Genomic DNA, 22,658 nt, shown 5'->3' with positions numbered 1-22,658 from the left:
AGGCCAGGGGGAGTCAATTCACAGAGGCTAATCTGGCTGTGGCCCAGGGGCCTCCAGTTGTGAGCAGGACCCTCCTTGAACCAGCACAAGGCGGTGCAGCAACAGCCCCCAAAGCTCCAGATTCCACTAATGCAGGTACGACAACCCTGTTGCCAAGTCTAGGTTTGGGAAAGGTGCGGTCGGGCGGGATGAATAGGGCTGGCATATTGTGGCTGAAGTGAAAGACAAGATTTGGAAGGGTTTTTTTTTTTTTGATATCTTTAAATTTACTGTCGGACAAGCCTGATAGGGAGGAAGCAAATGTGAAAAGCGTGTAAGCATTTCAGGGACTGTGGCCACTGGCTCTGCAACAGGAGGGTGAAGCAATCGTTAGTCAATTATATTAAAGGGTTTTCCATTTATCAGGTAAGCTTGGATGAATGTTTCAGTGGTTTGAGCGCCCAGCTGGCATGCTATCAGAATAAGATTATGGTGGTGTGGGATGGAAAGAATACGACAAAAAGTTTAGGAGGGTTAAGGCAACTAGCCCCACTTTGGAGTGGGATCAGACTGACGTTCTTTTATGGCTGTGCCATATGAAGCACCCACGCCAGGACGCTGCCCCCAGTCAGCCCTTTCGGGCAGTTTACTCCAGTAGCCTGGGTGGGGGAGGGGGAGTGAGGAAGGAGACATGCTGGGACATCAATAAGAGTTCCTGTTCCAGGCCTCTCGGGTCATGTAAATTCAAGCATGCCTGCTCATTCTGCGGCTTGTCTTCACCTACCGAATCAAAGTGCTTCAAGAAGTCTAAGGATAGAGGGGCAAGAAGCAGGATTGATGACCCACTCCTAGTGAAGGCCCCCTCCCCAGTAAATTTGACGGCAATGATCCCATGGCTTAACAGATACGGCAGCCCGGTTGTAGCCCAGGTCTTGTTGGAAGGTTTGAAGGAAGGTTTCTGTATACCAGCCCCAGGATGAATGGGCGTTCCCCATTTCAGGAACCAGCAGTCCCTTAGGTCCAACGGGTAGGTGGCGGCAGCCAAAATTGTCAAGGAAGTGGGCCTGGGGAGGAGGGCTGACCCAATTGAGTCAGTACCCCTAGAAGGTTTTGTCTGCACACCCTTGGGGGTGGTGACCAAGAAGGAACTGGAAGAATTTAGGTTAATACATAACCTCCTTGCTCCTAGGGGTCAGTCTATAAATGAAGCTATTGATGGAACCATACGCTCTGTTTAATTTCATAATCACAAGCTAAAATCAGAATAAAAGAAATTCTGATCAAACAGTGGTAAATAAACGACCCTGCTTGCACCTGGCCGCTCTCTTTTCCTCTTACATCTTCAGCACATCAAAATGCTAGCTTGGCTTATCGGAGGAAAAGGCAAAGCACACTCTGATCGCTTTCTTACCTGACATTGGCTGCTCTGAGGTCACAGAAATGTGTCAGTAAAGCTTTCACCACATCATTGCAGACGACTTTGACGACGTCAATGTGATTCAGCCTCTGTCGCAGCTGTCTGGCCATCTCCCAGAAATCATCAGCAAGCAGGTGATATAGCCGTCCTTCATCTCTGCTGAGCTGTCCATACCAGGAGAGGATGTAATCTCTGTAGCAGTAGTCGAACACTACAAATTCAACAAAAAATAAGAGCGGTATGACATATCCTGCAATGCTCGTTTACTGCTACCATGCCAGGTCAAGCATGGCGAAGCCCACGCACTAGATCCTTTTTGTTGGACGAGGATAGACAGTGTCACTGAATGTCAGTCTTTCTGGGTGCTATAACAACTACGGGGTCTCATTTAAAGTTCTGTTCCTTTCTAAAAAACACACATTGCTGAAAATATTTATCTTGCTGAGTTTTTTCACTATAATACTGGGATGCGGCTCCTGCAGTTCAGGTTTCTGTTCTACTCTGCTCCTTCCTTTAATCTCTAACCTGGCTTTGTTAAAGACCTTTATATGAGAAGTTGGCAGAGCTCGCATATGCTTTAAGTGCCCGTTATCAGACATATTAATGCTTCTGTCAAATGAATTTGCACTATCCGGGACGTCCAGGACAGGCAGCTAAATTTACTGCTGCAACAAAACTAAATATGTGCTGAGCGAGTTCATTTTTCAGTAATAACAGTCAACATCTTTTCAGTCCCACATCACACAAATTTAAATATACTCTATTTCTGGAACATATATACCTTGAAACAGACACATCCCACTTCCATCAGGCTGGTGATAAACCTACTGAAATTCTCGCCAAGACGGTTTAGATGAACAGGACTCATCTTGCTTGCTTCCTTTGCTAAACGAAGCATGGCAGTAAGTCTACAAGCCACAAGGATGTTGACTACTATTAAACGTTTATATCTATACTTTTTAACATTGGGTGCAAAGATATTAACAGTACCTAAAAAAGTTATTTTGTCTAGCCCAAATACATGCTATGTTTCGCCTGAGTCTGTGGAAGCCCAAGTTTCGTGTACTAATCAAGAATAATATGAACTAAATAAATTGTGTGAGAGCAGAAAACAAGTCTAATGGTACAATTTAAAAAAAAAAAATTCTTTGTATTGGGTAGTAAGAAACAAACAGCAGTATAGCGTATGTGGAGTAAAGCCCATCACACAGGATGGTGCATTAGTATAGTGATACAAATTCACACAGGTATAGGAATTGTTTATATCGGTTTTTGCTTTTGTACTTTTTCAATTGCAGAAATGCAAGGCATTCATTATACAATAGTGATGCCAGCACAAAAGTATACATTATGTTTTTGCAATAACAATATTGACAGGACAGGCTGTGCTGTTAGCTACCTAGGGTAGGGGCCCAAGGCGCCCCACATAGTACCTGTAGAATCAGTTGAGAAGAAACAGGCAAAAGGCACACGTGGCCCATGAAAATGGGCGAAGCAATACAACTGAGAAATTCCAGCAAGTGAGGGCCTGCATTGTTCACATGAGGCAATATTATGCAGTGTCAGATACAAACAGTTGAGGTTCCCAACCAGGGACAATTGGAACATATGAAAAGGGAATCATTAATATTAACTGTTATGCTAGCCCTAACTTCACAACCCACCCCTTCATCAAGAAGCACCGCCCAGGTAGTTGCTGAATGGATTTCACATGTCCGTCACCGTAAATCCTATTGTCGGAGGCGACACCAGGTGGGGGGGCCGCGATCTCTGCAGCATCACACAAGCATATGATGATATGAATCCTATTACCCCTCCCCCGCCCCGGTGGACCGGACCAAAAAAAACAAAAAAAAACAGCTAAAGCTGTCCTTGGTAATCTCACCATGTGCCATATAGTTTCTGGAATTTATGAGGTCAACTTCCCCCTTCGTATATAACTCTTTCATGTGCCATTCACAAATGTAAATCTGAGTCCCATTGTTTCAATTGTGGTAGCGTCGAAGCTCCCCATAGTTGTGCCACGTTGCGTCATGTCACCACAAAACCCAAGTTGCAAAACAAGCGTTGGTATCCGGTACCTTGGGTGTCCACCTAAATCCCCGGGATGCAGAGCATTCCTTCTGGGAGTAGTGTCAGGACTGTGAGCATCTCAAGGGTCCGCGCACCACCCTCCCCCAATACGTCTGGAAGGAGGGCCACGCCGTGTGTGTATAATAGTACCCTTATGCCCACAGCCTCTGAGGCACTCATCACTATCAGCCCAACCAATCGTAGTTGGCAACGTTCTGGTGTAACAGGTTATTTGCAGAATGTTTAGCTGCATGAGGCGGAACCCTGTCTTAATTGCCACCTCTCCAAAACCCATGAGTGCCTCATTCCAAATGGTGATTCAACCTTAACGGCAGATCAGTAGGTTTAGCCTTATGTATTCAAATAATATTCTAAAAGAGCTTGAACCCCACCTCAATATAATCTTGGTCTCTTTCTGATGTGCATTTTAAATGTATTTAGTACTCATAATTTTTCATGAATCATTGTTTTTCAGGGGCATCAACCTATGGCAGTATATTAACGGGGGGCTATTTTACAGAACTCTGAGAAATGTTACACAATGGATCATAACTCAAAAATGCGTTGTATTCCTAATAGGAATTCGGTCTTCTATCACCAGTCATTAATCTGAGGATTCCATCTCCTGATGACCTTTTTAATGTGAGCTCCATTTTGGCCGCCACAGTAACCATGAAGGTCACATTTGAGCTAAACACTATTTCTTCTGTTAAACAAAATATTTCGGCTCTACATGCAATGTTTTATTGGGTTTCACAAATATTTCTGGTGTGCAATTACGTGACCACACAAATGTCCTTATTGTCTAAAGGCTCACTAATTGAACAAGGCAGTATTGACCTCAATGTAATTGTCATCTTCGACATTCCCCGATACCTTCTTTTTGGATACTCTCTTTCCAATGTATCAACCTATCATGTGCTATACCAGGCGCGCAACACCCATTGGACTCAAAGGGCACCAGCCCCCCCCCCCCCCGTCGTGTGTGGCAGCCCGGTCTGAGACAGCTTCCCGGGCACGCACACAGCCGCACCGAGCACTTCACAGGTCTTTAAAATACCATTTGCATGTTAATGAGGCCTTGCTGTTGTTTCACCCCTTCTAAGAGCCCCTGCAGCTCCACTCTGCCTATGGCTTAAAAGATTCAGCCCCCCCCGAAATTTTTTCTTAGCCCCCCCCGAAATTTGGTTCTAGTTGCGCCTCTGTGCTATACAGAATTCCCTATCTTATATTGTTTAGCTCTGAATATTCTGACAATACTGTAAAATAGCCCATCGTGATAAACTGCATAGACCATGCACAGGTATCCTGAACATACATTTGTATTTCCCAACCTTGCACAATATGCCTTCACTCTAGGAAACTGTACTGCGTGATCTGTAGTATGTAAGATGCTCTTCTACCTCTTCAGGTCGAGTTTGCGCTATATAAAAACACTCAATAAATAAATCAGCCCAGGGGGATATTCATGAGCTCCTAAGATATGTGTCCTGACCAGCACTCCTGCATCTGTGAGTAGAGGCCCTACTGCACTAGTCAGGCCTTGCGTCCACAAGAAAGGGGACACGCTCACCCTGAAAGGCGCAGCCATGACAAAAACAAGACCTACGACTGGGCTGAACAAGAGCGTGACTGGTGAACTAGAGTGAAGTCTTCAGGGCCTAGGGCAGCAGGTGGTAAGGCCCACCGAGAACATCAGAGCCAGTTGGACACAAGGATGCCCCCCTGCCAGCACACTAACAGACTAAGCAAGGGAGAGTAAGAAAGAGCAGCCCAGATGCAAAACACACAAGGACGGGAGCCTGAAATACCCTATGAACATCACAGAATGGAGCCAGCCGCGGCCGTGCAGGTAAGAGGCGGGGGGCCAGGTGAGGGGGGACTTCGAAAGACAACGAGGGGCAATTCATTATTTATTTTATTTTCTTTCGTGTTTCTCTCTTGAAATCCCCCCTCACCTGGCCCCACCGCTCTTACTTGCAGCAGCCGCGGCTGTGACCAGGCCACTGGCAGGTGGGGCCACATGTAACTCTGGGTGGCTCCGGCCCATGAAAGAGCTGTGTGTGGAAGAAGGAGCGTCCCGCAAAATCTTCAGATGGCTCCCCATCAACACACAGAAAACTGTGATGCAAGTCCTCAGCACCAGCCGGTTCGCATACGGCAACACATTCTATGCCGGCACCACCACTGAACTCATGCAGACTCAGACCGTCCTGAATGCAGCAGACAGATTGATCCTCAGCATGCCCAAAAAGACACACATCACGCAACACCTAAAAGACCTCCACTGACTTCCGGTCCTGAAGAGATGCCAGTTCAAGCTCCTGACCCACACCTTCAAAGCGGTCCGTAACCAGGGATCAGCCTACATAAACGCCTGATCTTCCACCAACTGACCAGAAACCTCTGCTCCGCACACCTCACCCTCCCAATCCCAGAGAGGTGAAGAGTCACACCTGTCAATAATTTAAAAGTAACTGATGCTGTAAACTTTTATTAGACAACGCCCAAAGCCTCTTAGGTGGGAAACCCCCAGTTAGCACTGTTTTTTCAGGTGACAGATACTGCAGAGAAGTGTAAGGTTGGAGAAGTAGGTAGTGGGATATTCTTTAGGGTTAGTTAGATATATACAGCGTGGCCGATGCATACATACATGTACCGCCTAACTGAATGTAGTCCACAAGCTTAAGAACACCAACCATATGGACCTTCAATGGCCTCAATAATAAAATTAAAAAGAGGTGCGATACCCCAGTACATTAATAATCACTCTCCAAAAGTACTACTTTATGAGAGGCTCTCGCAGGATGGCCATCCTCCTACCCAAATCATTCTCCCCAAAGGTGAATACAATGCATTACGACAAATAAGGAAGCTATGTTGTGGTTACAGGTATCCTTGGGGAGTGGGAGTGGAATAGTATCATATTGTAAGTCCCACTAGAGCTAGTCGAGGACACTCTACATGCTTTAACACGAAAAGTATCCACCTCACCCACAGTTGGGATGGTAATTGGTGTTAGTGAACTGCTACAGACTACCACATTGACACCAAAGGGCCATGTCTGCCACGGGGATTATTTGTCCTCTCTCGTAGGGCACAGTCACTGGGACTTAGAGACCGATTGAGGATAAAGCATCCTGGGAAAAGAGAATATACATATTATTCTGCCCTCCTTCGCTTATTTTCTCGGCTTAAGCATTTCTTCATCTCAGCAGCCACATCTGCCTGTACGACCGCCACTTACCCACAAAGATTTGCATCAGCTGGTCCAATGCAGGGCGCTGAGAAATATGGCGTTTTAAACGCATGGTGGTTGGTGGATGAGGACTTTGCAGAGTACCTTCACCAAGAAATCTCCACCTTCTTTAAATAAAACCATACCTAGGTTTCTCAGCAAGAACAACTTAGGAAGCTTTCAAGACAGTTCTCCATGGGCAGGAAATGCCCTACCTTGCTTGGAAAATAAGAGACTGGGAGAAAGAAACCACATTCCTCTAAGAGTCCATTCGAATTTTAGAAAATAAGGTGACGGCCATGTTTAGCTAGGACACCAAGTATCAGTTAGAAGTAGATAAGCAATCCCTTACACATAAGTTGCAATATAGAATTCCCGAAATGGGTTATAAATCCAGCAAACTCCTATAATGGCTAGCCAACAGAGTAATGGTATGACGATAGCCAACTACCCACCCCTCCCAAATACATGACCAACAGGGAAAACTATCCGGGGAACCCTAAAAAATTGCTGAAAGATTTGCCTCCTATTATAAGCATTTAGCTCTTCTCCTCACCTATTAGTGCTATACAAACAGGCTTCTCAAACAGGTACTGAGCCAAATGACATATGCGGCACCACAACGTCTGTGTATGGCACCTTGCTGATGATCTTGAGGTCTCTATTGCCCTGTTGGACTTTCAGAAGATTTCTGATTTGCTACAGTGGTCTTTTATGTTTCAAGTCGAAACCTGAATGAATGTCAGCCCTCTTAAGATCGCTGTGCTGGGGTTGGGGGGCGAGTGGGGGATGGCGGGGTGTGTGTGTGCATTTATATATACACACACAGAGCGTATTTTAATACACAGCATATTTTAATATATATCTATATATATATCTATATATATATATATCTATATCTATAATTTACTGGCGGTCGCCAGTAGATAGTTATAGTTAGGACCGAGTTCCCATAGGAAATCTGAAAATTCTATTTTGAATAACTTTGGCGCCGGTTGACGAATCCTCGCGAAATTTTCAAAACTAATGGGGCGCTCCGCTCAGCTCCTACCCTGAAAGTCTCGGGGTGATTCGTCAAGCGGGGGCTGAGAAAAAAGGGGGGTCCCAAAACACGTTTTCCCCATGCATTTTCCCATAGGACCTTTAGTCGAAGGTACAGCCCGAACGGCTGAACAGAATTACTTGAAATTTGGCAAAGAGGTAGTCCTCAGGTCAGGGATGTGCCTTTTGCATATATGGTGTCAATCTGTTCAGTAGTTCCTAAGAAAATTGCAGTTAAAAGTACATAAATATCTATAGGCGCGCACCGTGCGCGCACGGTGCCGTGCGCAATTCTGATTGGTGGTTAGATGTCAGTCAACATTCGAATCGGTCGAAATCAGGAAGTGTCGGACGCCATTTTGTGTGTGGCAGTGAAAAAGAAAGGTGGAGAACGTGAAAAGGGGGCAGGGTAGAGAGTTCCTGACCCCCTAGCCTTTGTCAGGGGGTCCATGAAGGACCCCGAAGGGTCAAAAAAGATTTTTTTTTTTTTTCAAAAAATCGCGGGGTGTGCGCACCGTGCGCACACGTTGAAAAACCCTTGAACAAAAAAAAACAAAAAACATTTTAAACGAGCCATTCCATATTACAGGATACAGTCAATCTATAACTATATACATAGGTAGTTTATTGTAAAATAAATATATAAAAAATATAATACTACATACATAAATTAGCATTTAAAAAACCTTACAAATTCACTAAAAAAAAACATAGGTTTCACACACGTTATAGTTAGAAATTAGCATTTAAAAAACCTTGCAAATTCACTTAAAAAACCATAGGTTTCACGCACATTATAGTTAGGAATTAGCATTTAAAAAACCTTGCAAATTCACTGACAAAACCATAGCTTTCACACATGTTATAGTTAGCTGGACATTTCACTCGTAAAAAACCATTGAAATTCCCCCGTTATAGTTAGTTCAGCTAAATATAACTCGCGCGACCGCAATCCACTGCTGAAGACGTCACATATTACATCACTCATGACATGGTTAGTGACATCACTGATGACATCTCAAATGATATCACTGATGACATCTTTGTTGACATCATCCAGTGAATATGTGTCTTTCTGAAAAATAAATATTTTTTATATATGTATATCTAAAGGTTAATGGAAGAATAAATGGGTAAATAAGTGTCTAAATGGATGTTTTTTTTGTAAAATTAATTGTATAACTGACTTATTAACAGTATCTTAGTGAATACAGTGATGTAATATGTGACGTCATCAGCAGTGGATAGCGGTCGCGCGAGTTATATTTAGCTGAACTAACTATAACGGGGGAATTTCAATGGTTTTTTACGAGTGAAATGTCCAGCTAACTATAACATGTGTGAAACCTATGGTTTTTTCAGTGAATATATATATATATATATATATATATATATATATATATATATATATATATACACACACACACACACGCCTTTCTTCATCGAGCAGTGCACCACACAGGATGGTCCCCTCCTCTTTGCTCTGGTGACTGAGTCTCTCGTGCAGTGGGTAATCAGGAATACACCGATCAGAGGCTTCAGGTTCCGTGATGAATGGCAAGAACAAAATATCCCTCTATGGGAATGATATGATCCAATACATTAAAGACCCAGAGAGTGTGGCATAAATTAGCCAAATTGGTATAAGTCTACATATGTCCCTGTCACGGGCTACCATGATAGATCCCCCAACTAACTCCAATCTCAGATGGACAACTGGACCTTCAAATACCTGCGTTTGTATCTCATACAAGGTAAGCAAAGAAGTTAGGATCTAAATATATCCGTTATTTCAACAAGTGAAACACAATATGGAAGCCTTGTGCATGCTGCCACTATCTAAAAATCGGTGAGATAATCTTCCCAGGCTTTTTATATGTATTGCAAAATTACCCCTATGACATTATCTCAACACTCCTACAAACTTACAGTCCTCCATTTGAAATTTCCTTTGGGAGGGTGTGTCATCATGCATATCTTTCCAATAATGCGAACAATCAGTTTATGAGGGTGTCTGGGCAGTAGCAGACATTAGTTCATACTACTGGGCATCGCAAATCAATAACTGGATACTTGAGGATCAGGAAAATACCAATTTCCCACTGTAGCTAATGATTCTGGATCAACACTAACTGTGAAGTTTAGTATATGACCTCATAAACCCCGCCATTCAACCCCGACCACAAAAGAACACATGGATCTGCATGCACTCAACACTGCAGTGGATCAAATGGGAGGGTGTCCCTACCTGCAAGACCCCTTTGTCTACGGCGAGTCTCATGCCTAGGGAATTTCCATTTGGGACTTTATTATATCTGAAGTCAGATATGTAGTGGAAGGGAAACATATTAGAATCTTTCAGCAGCTCAAAATAGATTACTCATTGCCTAAATCCCAATTCTAACAAATCTGAAAGCTATGACATGGACTCGAGGCTTACAAAGATAAACTGATAACAGTAGCCAAAGCCAACCCCTCTAACAAAAGCTTACCATGGAGCAACTGGGCAAGAAAGGCATCTCTATGATAAACAAATACTTAGTATTAAATACCCCAGACTAGTTAACCCAGCTCCGCATCAAACTGTAACAGGACCGGGGAACCTTAGATAAGGCTGATTGTAATGAGACTAAGATGGCATCCCATTCCCTAGAAATATCAACGTATTTCTGTTTGATATAGTTTGAAATACTTCCACAGAGTCTATTACAGTCCCAGAAGACTCTGGTAATTTAAAGGGCGCCTGAATCTAAATTTCCATAGATTTAAATCTGAAAACCAGCACGTTCTTTTAAGATGTGTGGGAATGTACATTAATGCAACATTACTGGTCTCGAGAGGACCACACATTTACACAGATCCTAGTAGGTCCATCATACAAGACACAAACGCTACATTACTGGGGATAAAAGAAGAATTAAGTGGGCCTAGGGCTAGAAGCCTTTTAGCTGCAGTGGGTATGATGAGGGTAGCTAAAAGAGACATTAGCTAAAATTAGAGATCAGACAAAAAGGCATAGGCTATACATCTAAACTGGAAGAATGTGTGTACAAGGATGATGATTGTTAAGAGAAGCACGAGTCCTCCCAAACTGTATTTAGACAGCTATCGGATAATTGGCAACACATGACTAGGACTCAATATAATCCATAGGCCAATGCACTACTCACTGATCCTATGCAATTTTGCTGTGCTGATCATTGTATTCATGTTGTTACAACAATAAAGAGAGTTGTTAAAAAAACTTTTGCCAAACTGTCCCCGTTACTGTTGCAAGGCTTCACTAATATTGTGTTTTAAGAGAATACGCTTTTCCCGTCCATAGCACCATTAATCTGCAGAAATTTATGAGGTGGACTAGCTAATAGAAAAAAAAACTTTAGAACTTATCAACTCTTGTGACTGGATATGCCTTTTTAAACTGCGTTGAGCACTTAAGAGAGTTTGGCAGCCCCATATATACATCTTCACAAGCTTAAACAGTTGACTTGAAGACAAGCTATGGAATATTCTGAACACTGTAGTGCTAATTCATCCTACCAGCCATTTTATTAAGGAGAAATCCACCTCTGATTTTTAGTTCCGTGCAGTCTGAATATGAAAAATTGATTGCTTACATGAATTCCTTAGTGCAGCATAAAATACAAAATACTTTTTCGGAGCCAATATAAACCCCTCTGCAAATTTAGTGATTCTATCTTGCTAGTAAAGTCCATTTATTGATGGCCCATGTGTTTATTTTATTTGGTTACTTTTTGCAGTTCTATATAGCATGTTTTGCCCACAATCACAGGATGTTGAGCTGAGGAGCGAGCTCTATAGTGTCCTCCCCATCCTGGGTACATGCAAATGATTACGCCAGACACGGAGCTTGGTATTACACTCCTTTATTCCTCAGCATGTAACCGTTAACTGAACATTCTACATCATGAATTCTATCACCCTCACCCACGCACTTAAGTTACTGTTCAACGGAGTCAGTCAGGAACCAAAAAAGTCCAGTCATCTCTAACTCACAAGACACTACATCTCCCCCTTAGTTAAATAAAAAGTAAAAATAATACATATATACATTACAACTCATGAATAAGTCATTTTGGTGCTCAAATCAATCACCCAGATCTGGTCATGTGAGGCTGCGGAGATACTGGAGAAGTGTGCATGACTGGCATTAGTGACAGGGACATTGGTGCAGTCATTGGGCTCTCTGGAATCTCAGGTGGACAAGTCTCTCTCCTGGAATCTGGAGTTCACGAATGTCGAGACAGCTGCTTGGAATGCTAAGAATCTTGCGTAATGGACTTTCCAGGACCGTGAGCAGTCACCATGTGTTCTTTGCTAGCAACAACCCTCAATGGGTCAGCATCAAATCAATCAATCAAACTGGATTTGTAAAGCACTGCGTATCTGCTGTATGGGTATCCAGGCGCTGGGGGTTGTAGCTGTTGGGTGTTGTCAGTCGATCAGTCAGGTCTTTAAACCGTTTCTAAATTCTTGCAGGGTGGAAGAGGGCCGGAGGGGGAGGCGTTCCAGGTCTTTGGTGGCTAGGTAGGAGAAGGCACAGCTGCCGCTCCTGCTTCAGTGGAAGCGGAGAGTGTGGGTGAGGGAGAGGGAAGCGGAGCGCAGTTGTCTGAAGGGTTGGTGGAAGTTCAACCTGTGGTTAAGGTAAGCTAGTCCTTTGATATGCAGGACCTTGTAGGCATGGGTTAGCATTTTGAACTGGCACCTTTTAGGTTTAAATTTGCTCATTCGTTGCAGCATGTAGCAAAGTTAAAGCAATAAGGTCACTGACGTAGCATCAACATTCAGCTAATGCCTGTGCTGCTAGCAATCCATTTTAGTATATAAAACAGAAAACTCAACTCTCCCCCCATTCTTACCCACCCTATACCCCCCCCCCCCGGGTGCTCATGGAGATTTATGTTGCTGTGTGACCGTAATTTTAAATCTTAGGAAAGACTCCGACCACGAGGCATGCTTATGAGTTGGTTAAGCATAACAGTTTGAGATATCTAGGGCAGGTGAGTTCTACGAATTCCTGCGAAAGCAGTGAGACGAATGGCTGCCAAACCTCCCCAAATGTATCTACTTGGGATTTTAGTGTCATTGTGATATTCGTTAGAAGCCTGTCAGTACCCCATAGGGCTAGAATCTTTGAAGAGCCGCCCCCAACACCAGCGCTATGTCTGCCTCTCCTGGCCGTGAGGGGAAAAGTCAGCGGGTTGGGGAGGCCCAATAGTACACAAGTTGGGAACCAGGGAAGTTGGGTGCCCAGGTGGTTATCTATCTCTGGCAGCATGTCGTCCCAGAATTGAGCCAAAGGTGAGCACTCCCACAGGATGTGTACCAGCTTTCCCTGCGCGCCGTTGTATCGCCAGCACCTGTCGCTCTGTTGAGGGTTCGCTCTGTGTAAAAGGGCTGGAGTCAAGTACCAATAGTGAACTATTTTTGTTGCTGTTTCCAGACTGGCTACATTAGTGCCTGTGTGTCGTACTCTGTGATAATTGTCCCCCACTCCTGGTGGGAGAGCTCACGCCCTAGTTTCCTCTCCCATCTCAGCTTTGTTGCAGATCTAGAGTCTGGTGGCTTATCAAAGCGCAATTTGTATATGTTCGACACCAAATGTCTGTCCGTATCTCTGCTTAATACCTATTTCTCATAACTAGTCAAGCGCCGCTGAGCTGCTTGTCTCATCTCGGGCTGCAATAGACAGTGTCTAATCTCGACGAATCGGTATCTCTCTTTCTCAGGTATATCATTATCTTTTCTCAGATTCTGCAAGTGTAAGGGCCCCTGTAGGTCGAAGAAATGGTCTATTGATCTGCATCACTGCTTCGTCCATTCCTGAAATGCCGCGGTGTGAACTGGCACCTTTTGTGGATAGGGAGCCAGTGAAGTGTTCTTGAGTGAGGGAAGGACGAGGACGAGCCTGGCTGCTGCGTTCCGAATAGTCTGAAATCTTTTCAGAAGCTGTGAGGTGACCCCCACGTAGAGGGTTTTGTCGTAATCTAGTGGGCTGATGAGGGCTTGGGTGTAGGTGTAGCTGGTGCTGATGGGGAGCCACTTGAACATTTTCTGGAGCATGTGGCGAGTGAGGAAGCAGGCTGAGGACACAGTGTTTATCTGTTTTTCCATGGTGAGCCTGCTGTCAAATATGATGCTGAGGTTCCTTGCATGTTCTGTGGGTGTGGGAGAGGAGTCCAGCCCTGCTGGCCACCAGGAATTGTCCCCATGGGGATGTATTGCTCCCGAATACGAGTACCTCAGTTTTGTTAGTGTTGAGTTCGAGACAGTTGATTTGCATCCAGCTGGTGATGCTGGTCATGCAGATGTGGAAGTTGGCTTTGGTGTTTGGGGGATCTGTGGCTACAGAGAGGATGAGCTGAGTGGCGTCATCGTATGATATGATGTTCATACCATAGGCTCTGACCAGGGTGGCCATGTATGCGTTGAACAGGGTGGGGCTCAGTGAGGACCCTTGGGGAACGCCGCAGATGATGTTCTCTGGGCTCGAGGTGTAGTGTGGAAGGTGGGTGCTCTGGGTTCTTCCGGGGAGGAAGGATGTGATCCATTTGAGGGCAGCCCCTTGGATCCTCATCTGGTGAAGTCTTTTTAGGAGGGTATAGTGGGACACAGTGTCGGAGGCTGCTGAGAAGCCTAGGAGGATCAGGGTTGTAGGTTCTCCCTGGTCTAGGAGAGACCTTATGTCATCGGTGGCTGCAATTAGGGCGGTTTCTGTGCTGCGATTTGTGACAAGTGACAAATGACATCCTGAAAAAGTTCTGCAGCTACTGACACTTCGAAGCATAGCCTTTTATATCTAAATAAACCAACATGAGTCTTAACGGTAGTAATGTACCTGCAATTTTCTTCCAGTTTGAGTTGGTGATACCCCTTATTCAAATCAAAGCGGGAAAATACTTCAGCTTCAATCAGCTGCATAATAATGTCAGCACTGTGTGGACCTTGATGTATGTCGACCTGGATGTTGTTCTCTTTCAATTTCCTTGTTTGCTTGGTGCATATCGACACAGATGTGCACAGCTCCTCCATTATCCTTTTTCAGCACTACCACTATGGGTGATGCCCATGGCGTCGGACCAGTGGATTCATCAATGATGTTGTGTTTTAATAGTGTCTCAAGTTCTTTCTCAACAGCCTCTTGTAAACGACATGCAATTTGACAATATCGGTGAGCAACAGGATGAATGTCCTCATTTATATGTCATGTTATGTTAAGGGGGATTTGTAAAGCGCACGGCTACTCCGAAAGTTTCCCGGCACTAAGAAGGTAACCCTTGAAAAGAGAGACCCTGGAAACTTCCAGTCCTACACAGCATAAATTACTGATGGAACAGCCAGGTCTTAAGCTGGCGTCTAAAACTAAGGAGCTCTGGTTCAAGTCTGAGGGAAAGAGGCAGTGAGTTCCATAATCTACCCACAAACACCTGGAAGGAGCGTCCTCCCTTCCTGGTCCGAAAGTTTTTGGGCACCACTAACAGATGTTGAGCCGATGATCTCAGTGTCCTGGCCGGATATGAAGTTGCACTCCCAAGATCTCAAGTCTTCCTAGAAACAAGGATGGAAACTGATTAACTATCTCATGATAGCCAATGACATTGTAGTTTACAGGAATCAGCCCCATGTAAGCATGCTTGATGTAATGCCTTGCAGGGCATGAATTGGTGCTTGTACTTTCGTCTTTTTATGCATCACAGTTGCTATAAATGAACGTTGACTTTGCAGTGGCGTTGACGCAGCCCTAGTATAGACTTTGGTTAACAGGGAACTAGAGACAGTTCATTGTACTCTTCGACTGAAATAATGTTTATTGACCTGCCACTGTCTGTGATAGAAGGTATGGAACACCCATTCACTTTCAGTGTGATTTTGGGACAGAGTCCAAATTAATTACGCACTTTCACTTGTCGACCTAGCTTCGACTGGCATTCTTCCTTGCACGATGCTAATCCTACATGTGCACATCGTTCAGCAGTCAACAATGACAAACCTTTAGTGGAGGAATCTGACGACAATGGATGTCGTTCAATTTCTAGTTGCGTCAACTGATGTTTCTGCTTGGCCTTGTGGGCGTGCTTGTAACGTCTCTGGAACTTTCTACTATCCATTTTGTTTTATCTCAACGTGACGCACTTAATCTTTCCTCCATTTTATTTTCCCGACATGACTCACTTGATCTTTCCCTCGCTTTGTAGACGGTTGTCTTACAGGTATCCTGGCGGGACATTTACCTTTACGTGGATAGGAAAATCCACATTGATAACGCAACTTTCTTTAGAGACATTACTAAATGGCTTTCTATCTTCTATTTTGACTTACTTTTCAAACTCATCACTGATTCATTTTGGGCCGTTCCGGCCTCCATGTTAGCTGCTTGTCTGTCAGCTCTTTATTCTGCTCTGGTAACCATGAATACTCGCTCCAAGCTGAGTATCTCTTCAAGTATTCCTCGACTAAAGGAACTGGAGAGGCAACCATATTTTGCTCTGAGACGCATTGCCTCTTAATTGTTGTACTCGGTGAACTTGCAATGCTTTATGAGCAAATCATGTCTTTCTACAAACTCATCCATCGTTACACCAGCTCTCTGTCTTTCTTGATGGATGTGCCTTTCATAGTCAATATTAGGCACTGGATTGAACATGGTGCTTAACGCTTCTTTGATTTGACAGTACCTCACTTCATCACCGGGTGGTATTTTCTTTTCATATCTTTTACTCCTTCATCCTGCCAAATTCTTCAAATATTTAATGATCTTGGCAGCATCAAAGCGAAGCGTGGTTTCAAGAAGGCGGTGGCAGCATATTTTGTGCTTTTTTCAGCAGACATTGAAAAATGTCACTATTCTGACCGCCGCTCTAAGCCTTTCAGTCGGTCCAACATGATTCACCAGCCTCATGGGCACAACCCCGTGATTCTGCTTGAGTTGCAGTGCCTGGTGCTGAGGTTTGATCGCTCTCTTTACTGAGGTTCCGGTAAGCATGATTGTATTCTCTATATCTGGTATCGCCACCTCTAATGTTTCTCTGTGTTCACCTGCTTCTGCTCAAAGCGGTTTCTTGCACCAGGCTGTCGTCACTCATTGCACTTTCTGTACCTGGTTGTCACTGCCTTTAGAGTTTTCTTAGCCTCAGAAATGTTTCTACTTTTAGCACTTTTTTGCACTCCACTATCATGATCTTCAGCGCTTCTCTGTACCTGGTTGTCGCTGCCCTTAGTATTGTCATATTGTATGAATGACAGCTCTGTGTTGTGTTGTGGCACAGTACCTCTTATCTTGACTTTACCAGCAAATTTCTAGCCAACTACAAACTTTCTGTAAGGCCTTCAATTTCTTCAAGTCCTTGCAATAGTTGGAGTGGCGCTTTGACTCCATATACGCTAACAGTCGATTTACACTTCGATTGAGGCACACGTGGCATGCAAGAGCAGTTTCCTGGACTAATGCAAACTCTCCGGGAGAGCACTCAAATCTTCGGGTGACAAGGTTTTTGTAATCCCGTATCTCGTCGCCAGTTGTAGCGTCCTCCCCAGCCTGGGTACATGCAAATGATCATGCCACACATCTAGCTTGGTATTACACATATTTATTCCTCAGCGTGCAACCGTTAACTAAACATGAATTAATGAAAATTGTTTATATACCGCTCGGATTCTCCAAGAGTAACCCAGCACTCAGCATCAACAGCATAAACAGAAGAGCAGACCTCGGTCAGTAAACCAGAATCCTAGAGGCTGATGAGGTAGATTTTAATGATTTTTTAAAACTCGCTTCCCCCTTCATTAGTCTCAGTTGACTAGGCAAGTGATTCCACATACCTGTAGTTAGCACCGTAAAGGAGGAGACTCCTCTCTGCTTCTTTTTAAAACTGGGTACTATTAACAGCCCAGACTGACTAGAGCGCAACGCTCTCCTTGGACTGTACGCACCGATCCTATCATTCAAACATGATGGGCCCTAGTTATGGAGGGCTTGATGTGTCGGGGTTAGAGCTTTAAACATTATCCGCTTATGCACTGGGAGTCAATGAAGCGGCTCGCAGAAGAACGATACAGATGTGTGCTGCAGTAGCTTATACAACAGGTGGACTGCCATATTCTGTACCAACTCTAATTACTGGACTAAATACTCTGGCATACCCAGCTGCGATAATATCAAAGAACTAACCACTGTGATCTGTGCTTCTTGTGGAATCAAGTGTAGAAATCTCCTACGCAGGTGCTGAATCCAAAGACAGGCTTTTGCCACCGAAGAAACTTTGGTGTTAAAGGAAAGGTGCGAATCAAACATAACTCCCAGGTTTCTTGCCACCTCTGCCGGGAGCGGCAGGAGGGTGAGGTGGGTGTGGGGGGGGGGCTATTTTTTAGCCTAACTCCAGTCCATCCTGGAAGGGGATTTGGCCAAAAAAATAGGATCCAAGACATATCTGGATTGCACTGTAATTTGTTCATCCGGAACCAGACAAGTAGCACCTTTAAACAAAGAGAAAATGTTTCGTTGGTGCCGAGTCCCCCTCATAGGTGAGCAGGAGCTGTGTATCGTCCGCATAAGAAAGGATCTTAATGCCAAACGATTCAACCAGAAATGCCAGAGGAGACAGATAGATGTTGAAAAGAATAGGGCTCAGTACAGATATTTGAGGCACCCCCCATTTCAACTGTTTGTATTCTGAAGAATACAGTTTGTCCACACTACCTGCTCTCTTTCCTCCAGAAAGGACTCTAAACCATCCTAATGCTGAGTCTGCCAAACCCAGATGTTCCGGACTTTTTAACATTATTCTGTGGTCCACCGTGTCAAATGCTGTTGACAGGTCCAACAGCACCAATGCCACACCGAGACCACAGTCCAAACTGTTCTTGATTGATTCTGCACTTTCTAGCAAAGCTTTCTCCATGCTATGTCTCGAACCAAAGCCGGACTGGGAGGGATGTAGACACTTATCTGTCGTAAAGGTAGTGAGCTGATGGTTTACTGATTTTTCTAAACTCTTAGCGGTCGCTGGCAACAATGAGACTGTACGAAAATGAGCTAATATTTTCCGGGTCTGCATTGGCCTTTTTGAGATGGAGAACCAAATTGGCTTTCTTTCAGGAGTCAGGGATGGTACCATTCTATATCATGAATTATATCACCCACACACTTACGTCACAGTTCTACAGAGTTCGTCAGGAACCAAAAGGGTCCTGTCAACTCTAACTCACAAGACACTACAAACTCAAATTCCCAGTTCCAAGTGCCAACGTCAGCAGCTCTGGTCATAAAGCTACATCTCTTATCAGGTCCTTTTCCCGATGAAGATGGTTTACATGATCTGTAAACCACTCAGGAGTGTGACATATGGATAATTGTAACCCATCATGAGGGACTGGACACTGTATAGGATCTGTTGTACACCAGAGACACATTTTTATTGTATTGGAGTGTGAGTGTGTGAGATTGATTAGTAGGGAAAGAGAGGTTAACAATGGTTGTTCATTCATTTTGTTTGATATGTTCTTTTGCACTGCTAAACTGATTAAGTGAATGAAATCATTTTAGATAAAATTGCGTGTTTATCTGTTAATGATTCGAAAGCGAAAGAGACTAATAAGTATTAGGTAATCATTAATATAATATCTAGGTAAAAATGTTTTTATTGTTTTTGGTGGTCACTAATGACTACCCTTCCATTCTTCAGTCCCAGTTGGTGAAGGGGAGGTCACATCACTAAATTAATGGTTTTAAGTACATGGTTTATCTTCTAAGTCAAAAGGAAAATACTTACAAAAGGGTTGTACATGGAGTGAGTTGTTTTGGATATGTGGGAGAGAAGGCAAATTGGGGATTGAGAGGAATGGTTCTGGTTTCCAGTTGTGCACAGCACTTAAATGTTGCTGAGTCACTTCACCTCGGCAATGGAGAAGGTTTAAAATTCTAGGCCTCATATCAGATTATTCAACGAATTATTGCAATGCCAAATAAAGCAAACTGAGATCATTGGGATATCAGGGCGGGATGTTCTGTTCCCATGTTTTGACGTGAATACCCAGCAGCATACTGGATAGTGGTAATGCTTTGACAGCTGTTGGGATTCCTCTCCTTACTTATAGCCAGATGACCTGTTGAGGTGGAGAAACAAATTGCCTTCAAACTCCAAACTGAAGAAAGGATCACTCTAGACAGGGAGGATGCGTCAGGGTGCAAAAAATAGGGCTATGTTTCGTTTTCGCACATATTCACTTCAATTGTTCTGACCGGGATCTCTGAATGGGGATTATTTTGCTTACATCTAAAGAGCGTGAATGAGTGGCCCACAGATCTGAGGCCTAAAAGCATTACAAGTGCTGAGCACATTGGCCTCTGCTGCAATGTGACTGGCTTGAAAAAAAGCAACCTTGAGAGAAATCGAATAGGCTAGAAACATTAGGATTTATGAGTGCATAAGTCTCCAAGACTCTACCCATCAAACATAGTCTCCCCGAAGTTGGAGACAAGCGTATAATCGGTTTTCTATGGAATCACAATTAGTACAAACTAATGTTTTAGTGTTGCATGCACACATGCCAAATACAAAATACATCAGGGTGCTACCATTCCATTTGATGAAGGGACAGATATAGTGGACCATGTGAGGGATGTCTTGTTCTACAGGACGCACGACACAGAAGCAAACAATACTAGTACATAAATGCAACATTAAACGTAACATGTTTCACAACGGAAGAATACTGAACACACTGTCCTTGATGAATTCCAATTTGTCAGGTTACATAAATAACAGACTCTCTATTCAATATGTGCCTTCATTTTCCCCGTTGGGATGCCAAGCTTGGTCTAGAGTAGCTCAGTATGGCATTTTGTTAAGATGCAGTCTGAGTGCACATTTAGCCACAGTGCTAGCAGCCCAACATGCTCACACTAAATATGAATAATGGCTATGAAACTATCGTTTTTGTATCCGAACGACTTTGATCTCAGATGACAGGATACAGTATAGGGCTAAACTCCCATCTGGCCTTGTCTTCAGAACTAGAAGGCATTTAGCCACGTGTCCTAATGAGGGTTACTTTCATAACGTGATTCAGTGACAATCTGGCGAATTAGATTATTATTATATTTTCTGTTCAAGGGAGCTTTAACTCGTACATCTGTTCACCAGGCTTGATCAGCAGCCGCAATAGTGTTCCACTGCCAAGGAAACTCGATCAATGAAACGTTGTGTTTGACACATACCAGTATGCAACCGAGTGAGAGAAACAGTACGAAACAGTTCGGTATTTTTAATGTCTATTTTGTTACACTACTGCTCTATAATCTAATAAGGGATGTTGTTACCTTATTGAACAAGGCTTTTGACTGTAGATGAGGGTAAAAGCATATTCTGGTTTGTAAATGTAGGCTAAAGGCCTGATTATAAGTAGCCGCTATTGAATGCAAGAATTATTCACACAATAAAATCCGACACTAAGGTGTTTGCAATTCATCTGAAGTGATACTTATCACCTATTCTGACTTTCTGGAGGAAAACATGCGGATTTTGGTGCTTACTGAACCACAATCCACATGTCCCAGTACATACCAGGCCTTTTCCCCCGTTATATTCCAGCAAATACGGCCTGATGAAATTTAACTTGGAGTTATAAATGTATCACACCTGGTAACTATCTACTACGATGACCTTCACACAATTCATAATTTCATTTTAATGGGCTACGTGTAATCAGGTTGTAAAACTGCTCATTTGGTTATTGCACCAGTTGGCAAAACCAGTGCATTACTTGCCCGCCACTAGTTCATATGAATAGTTAAAACTGCAAACTCGTCAAGATATCTAGAAAAAACACCGAGTGCATGGGAGATTACTCTTACAAGATTTCGAAAGTATCTAGAAGCTGGTATTATACTCAAATGTCCGTCTAAAATACAATTTTTGCTCCATATTGGCCAGCACAGGGATTTAAAATGTATCTTGATACAACAACTGCTCCAGAGAAAATCTCTCTGTCACACCCCTACACTCCACATTTATGAAACGATTGAACTAGTGATAACATGACTTTACTAGCTACGGCCAAGCTGTGGGACACACTGACCATCCACAAAAAAGGAAACTACTATCAGCATTAATCTCAAAAGCAACTGGGAATTTTGAAAACATAATTAAATCAAATGCCTAGTGAGTTCAAACTTAACTAATGACAACACAGTGACAAGAAATCTCGGTCTACCTGTGCTTTATAAATTAAGGATAAAAAGGAACAAATGTGGCGTGGTGAGCAAAAGAACAGGGGCAGGGTCAAGACTGATTTGCATCTGCTGTGTCCAAACTGGGGTGGTGTGGTGAGCAAAAGATCAACGGATCATAACCAGATCCTTGTGACTGGGGGGTGAACGTTTGCATTGTTCAGCATTCCGTCCATCATTTGTTCCTTTTGCTTTTGCCGCCCTAAGTGGGAAGGGTATGCCCAGACATGTGTCCTGTGCTCACTGTGCCACTGGATTCAAGCTAGCCTGGCTGATAGGGGTGACGCCCCAAACCCGGTCCCAGGATGCTCGTTTCTGGTACAGGGAGGACCTGTCTTGGCAGTTCAGGCTGGACTATTCCCATGAGGAGCAGTGTCAAGACTGATTTGCGTAAGGCTGGGTCCAAACTGGGGTAGAGTGGTGAACAAAAGAACATTGGATTAAACGCCGGTTATGGAGTCTTATGCCACTATAATGAGAAGAGAGGGTATATTGCAGGGCATTGTGTTTGCCGGCCAGGCTCATTTAATAGCACCGCATGCTGCTGATCTGTTCAAGGATAGGCTCGCAGTGGAGCAATTCGATACATTTGACATAGCAGTTTAAGAGTGAACTGGTTTTAAATCTGCATTTGTTCCTAGCTGGCCAGAAGCAGTCCGGAA

General features: G+C 43.7%; 1 protein-coding gene across 1 annotated transcript in view; it reads right to left on the bottom strand.

The window, feature by feature from the left end:
- SNX25 (sorting nexin 25) overlaps nt 1–22,658 on the bottom strand; it is an 880,463-nt gene that overhangs the window by 531,665 nt on the left and 326,140 nt on the right. The window contains exon 3 of the mRNA XM_085641936.1: nt 1,391–1,607. Within this exon, the coding sequence (XP_085498062.1) occupies nt 1,391–1,607 (217 nt within the window). The remainder of the gene's footprint in view (nt 1–1,390; nt 1,608–22,658) is intronic.

This window comes from Triturus cristatus, chromosome 2_2, assembly GCF_964204655.1.
Source record: "Triturus cristatus chromosome 2_2, aTriCri1.1, whole genome shotgun sequence".
NCBI classification, from domain to species: Eukaryota; Metazoa; Chordata; class Amphibia; order Caudata; family Salamandridae; genus Triturus; species Triturus cristatus.
The sequence above is the reverse complement of the archived record's forward strand: the minus strand, read 5'-3'. Positions and strand labels throughout refer to the sequence as shown.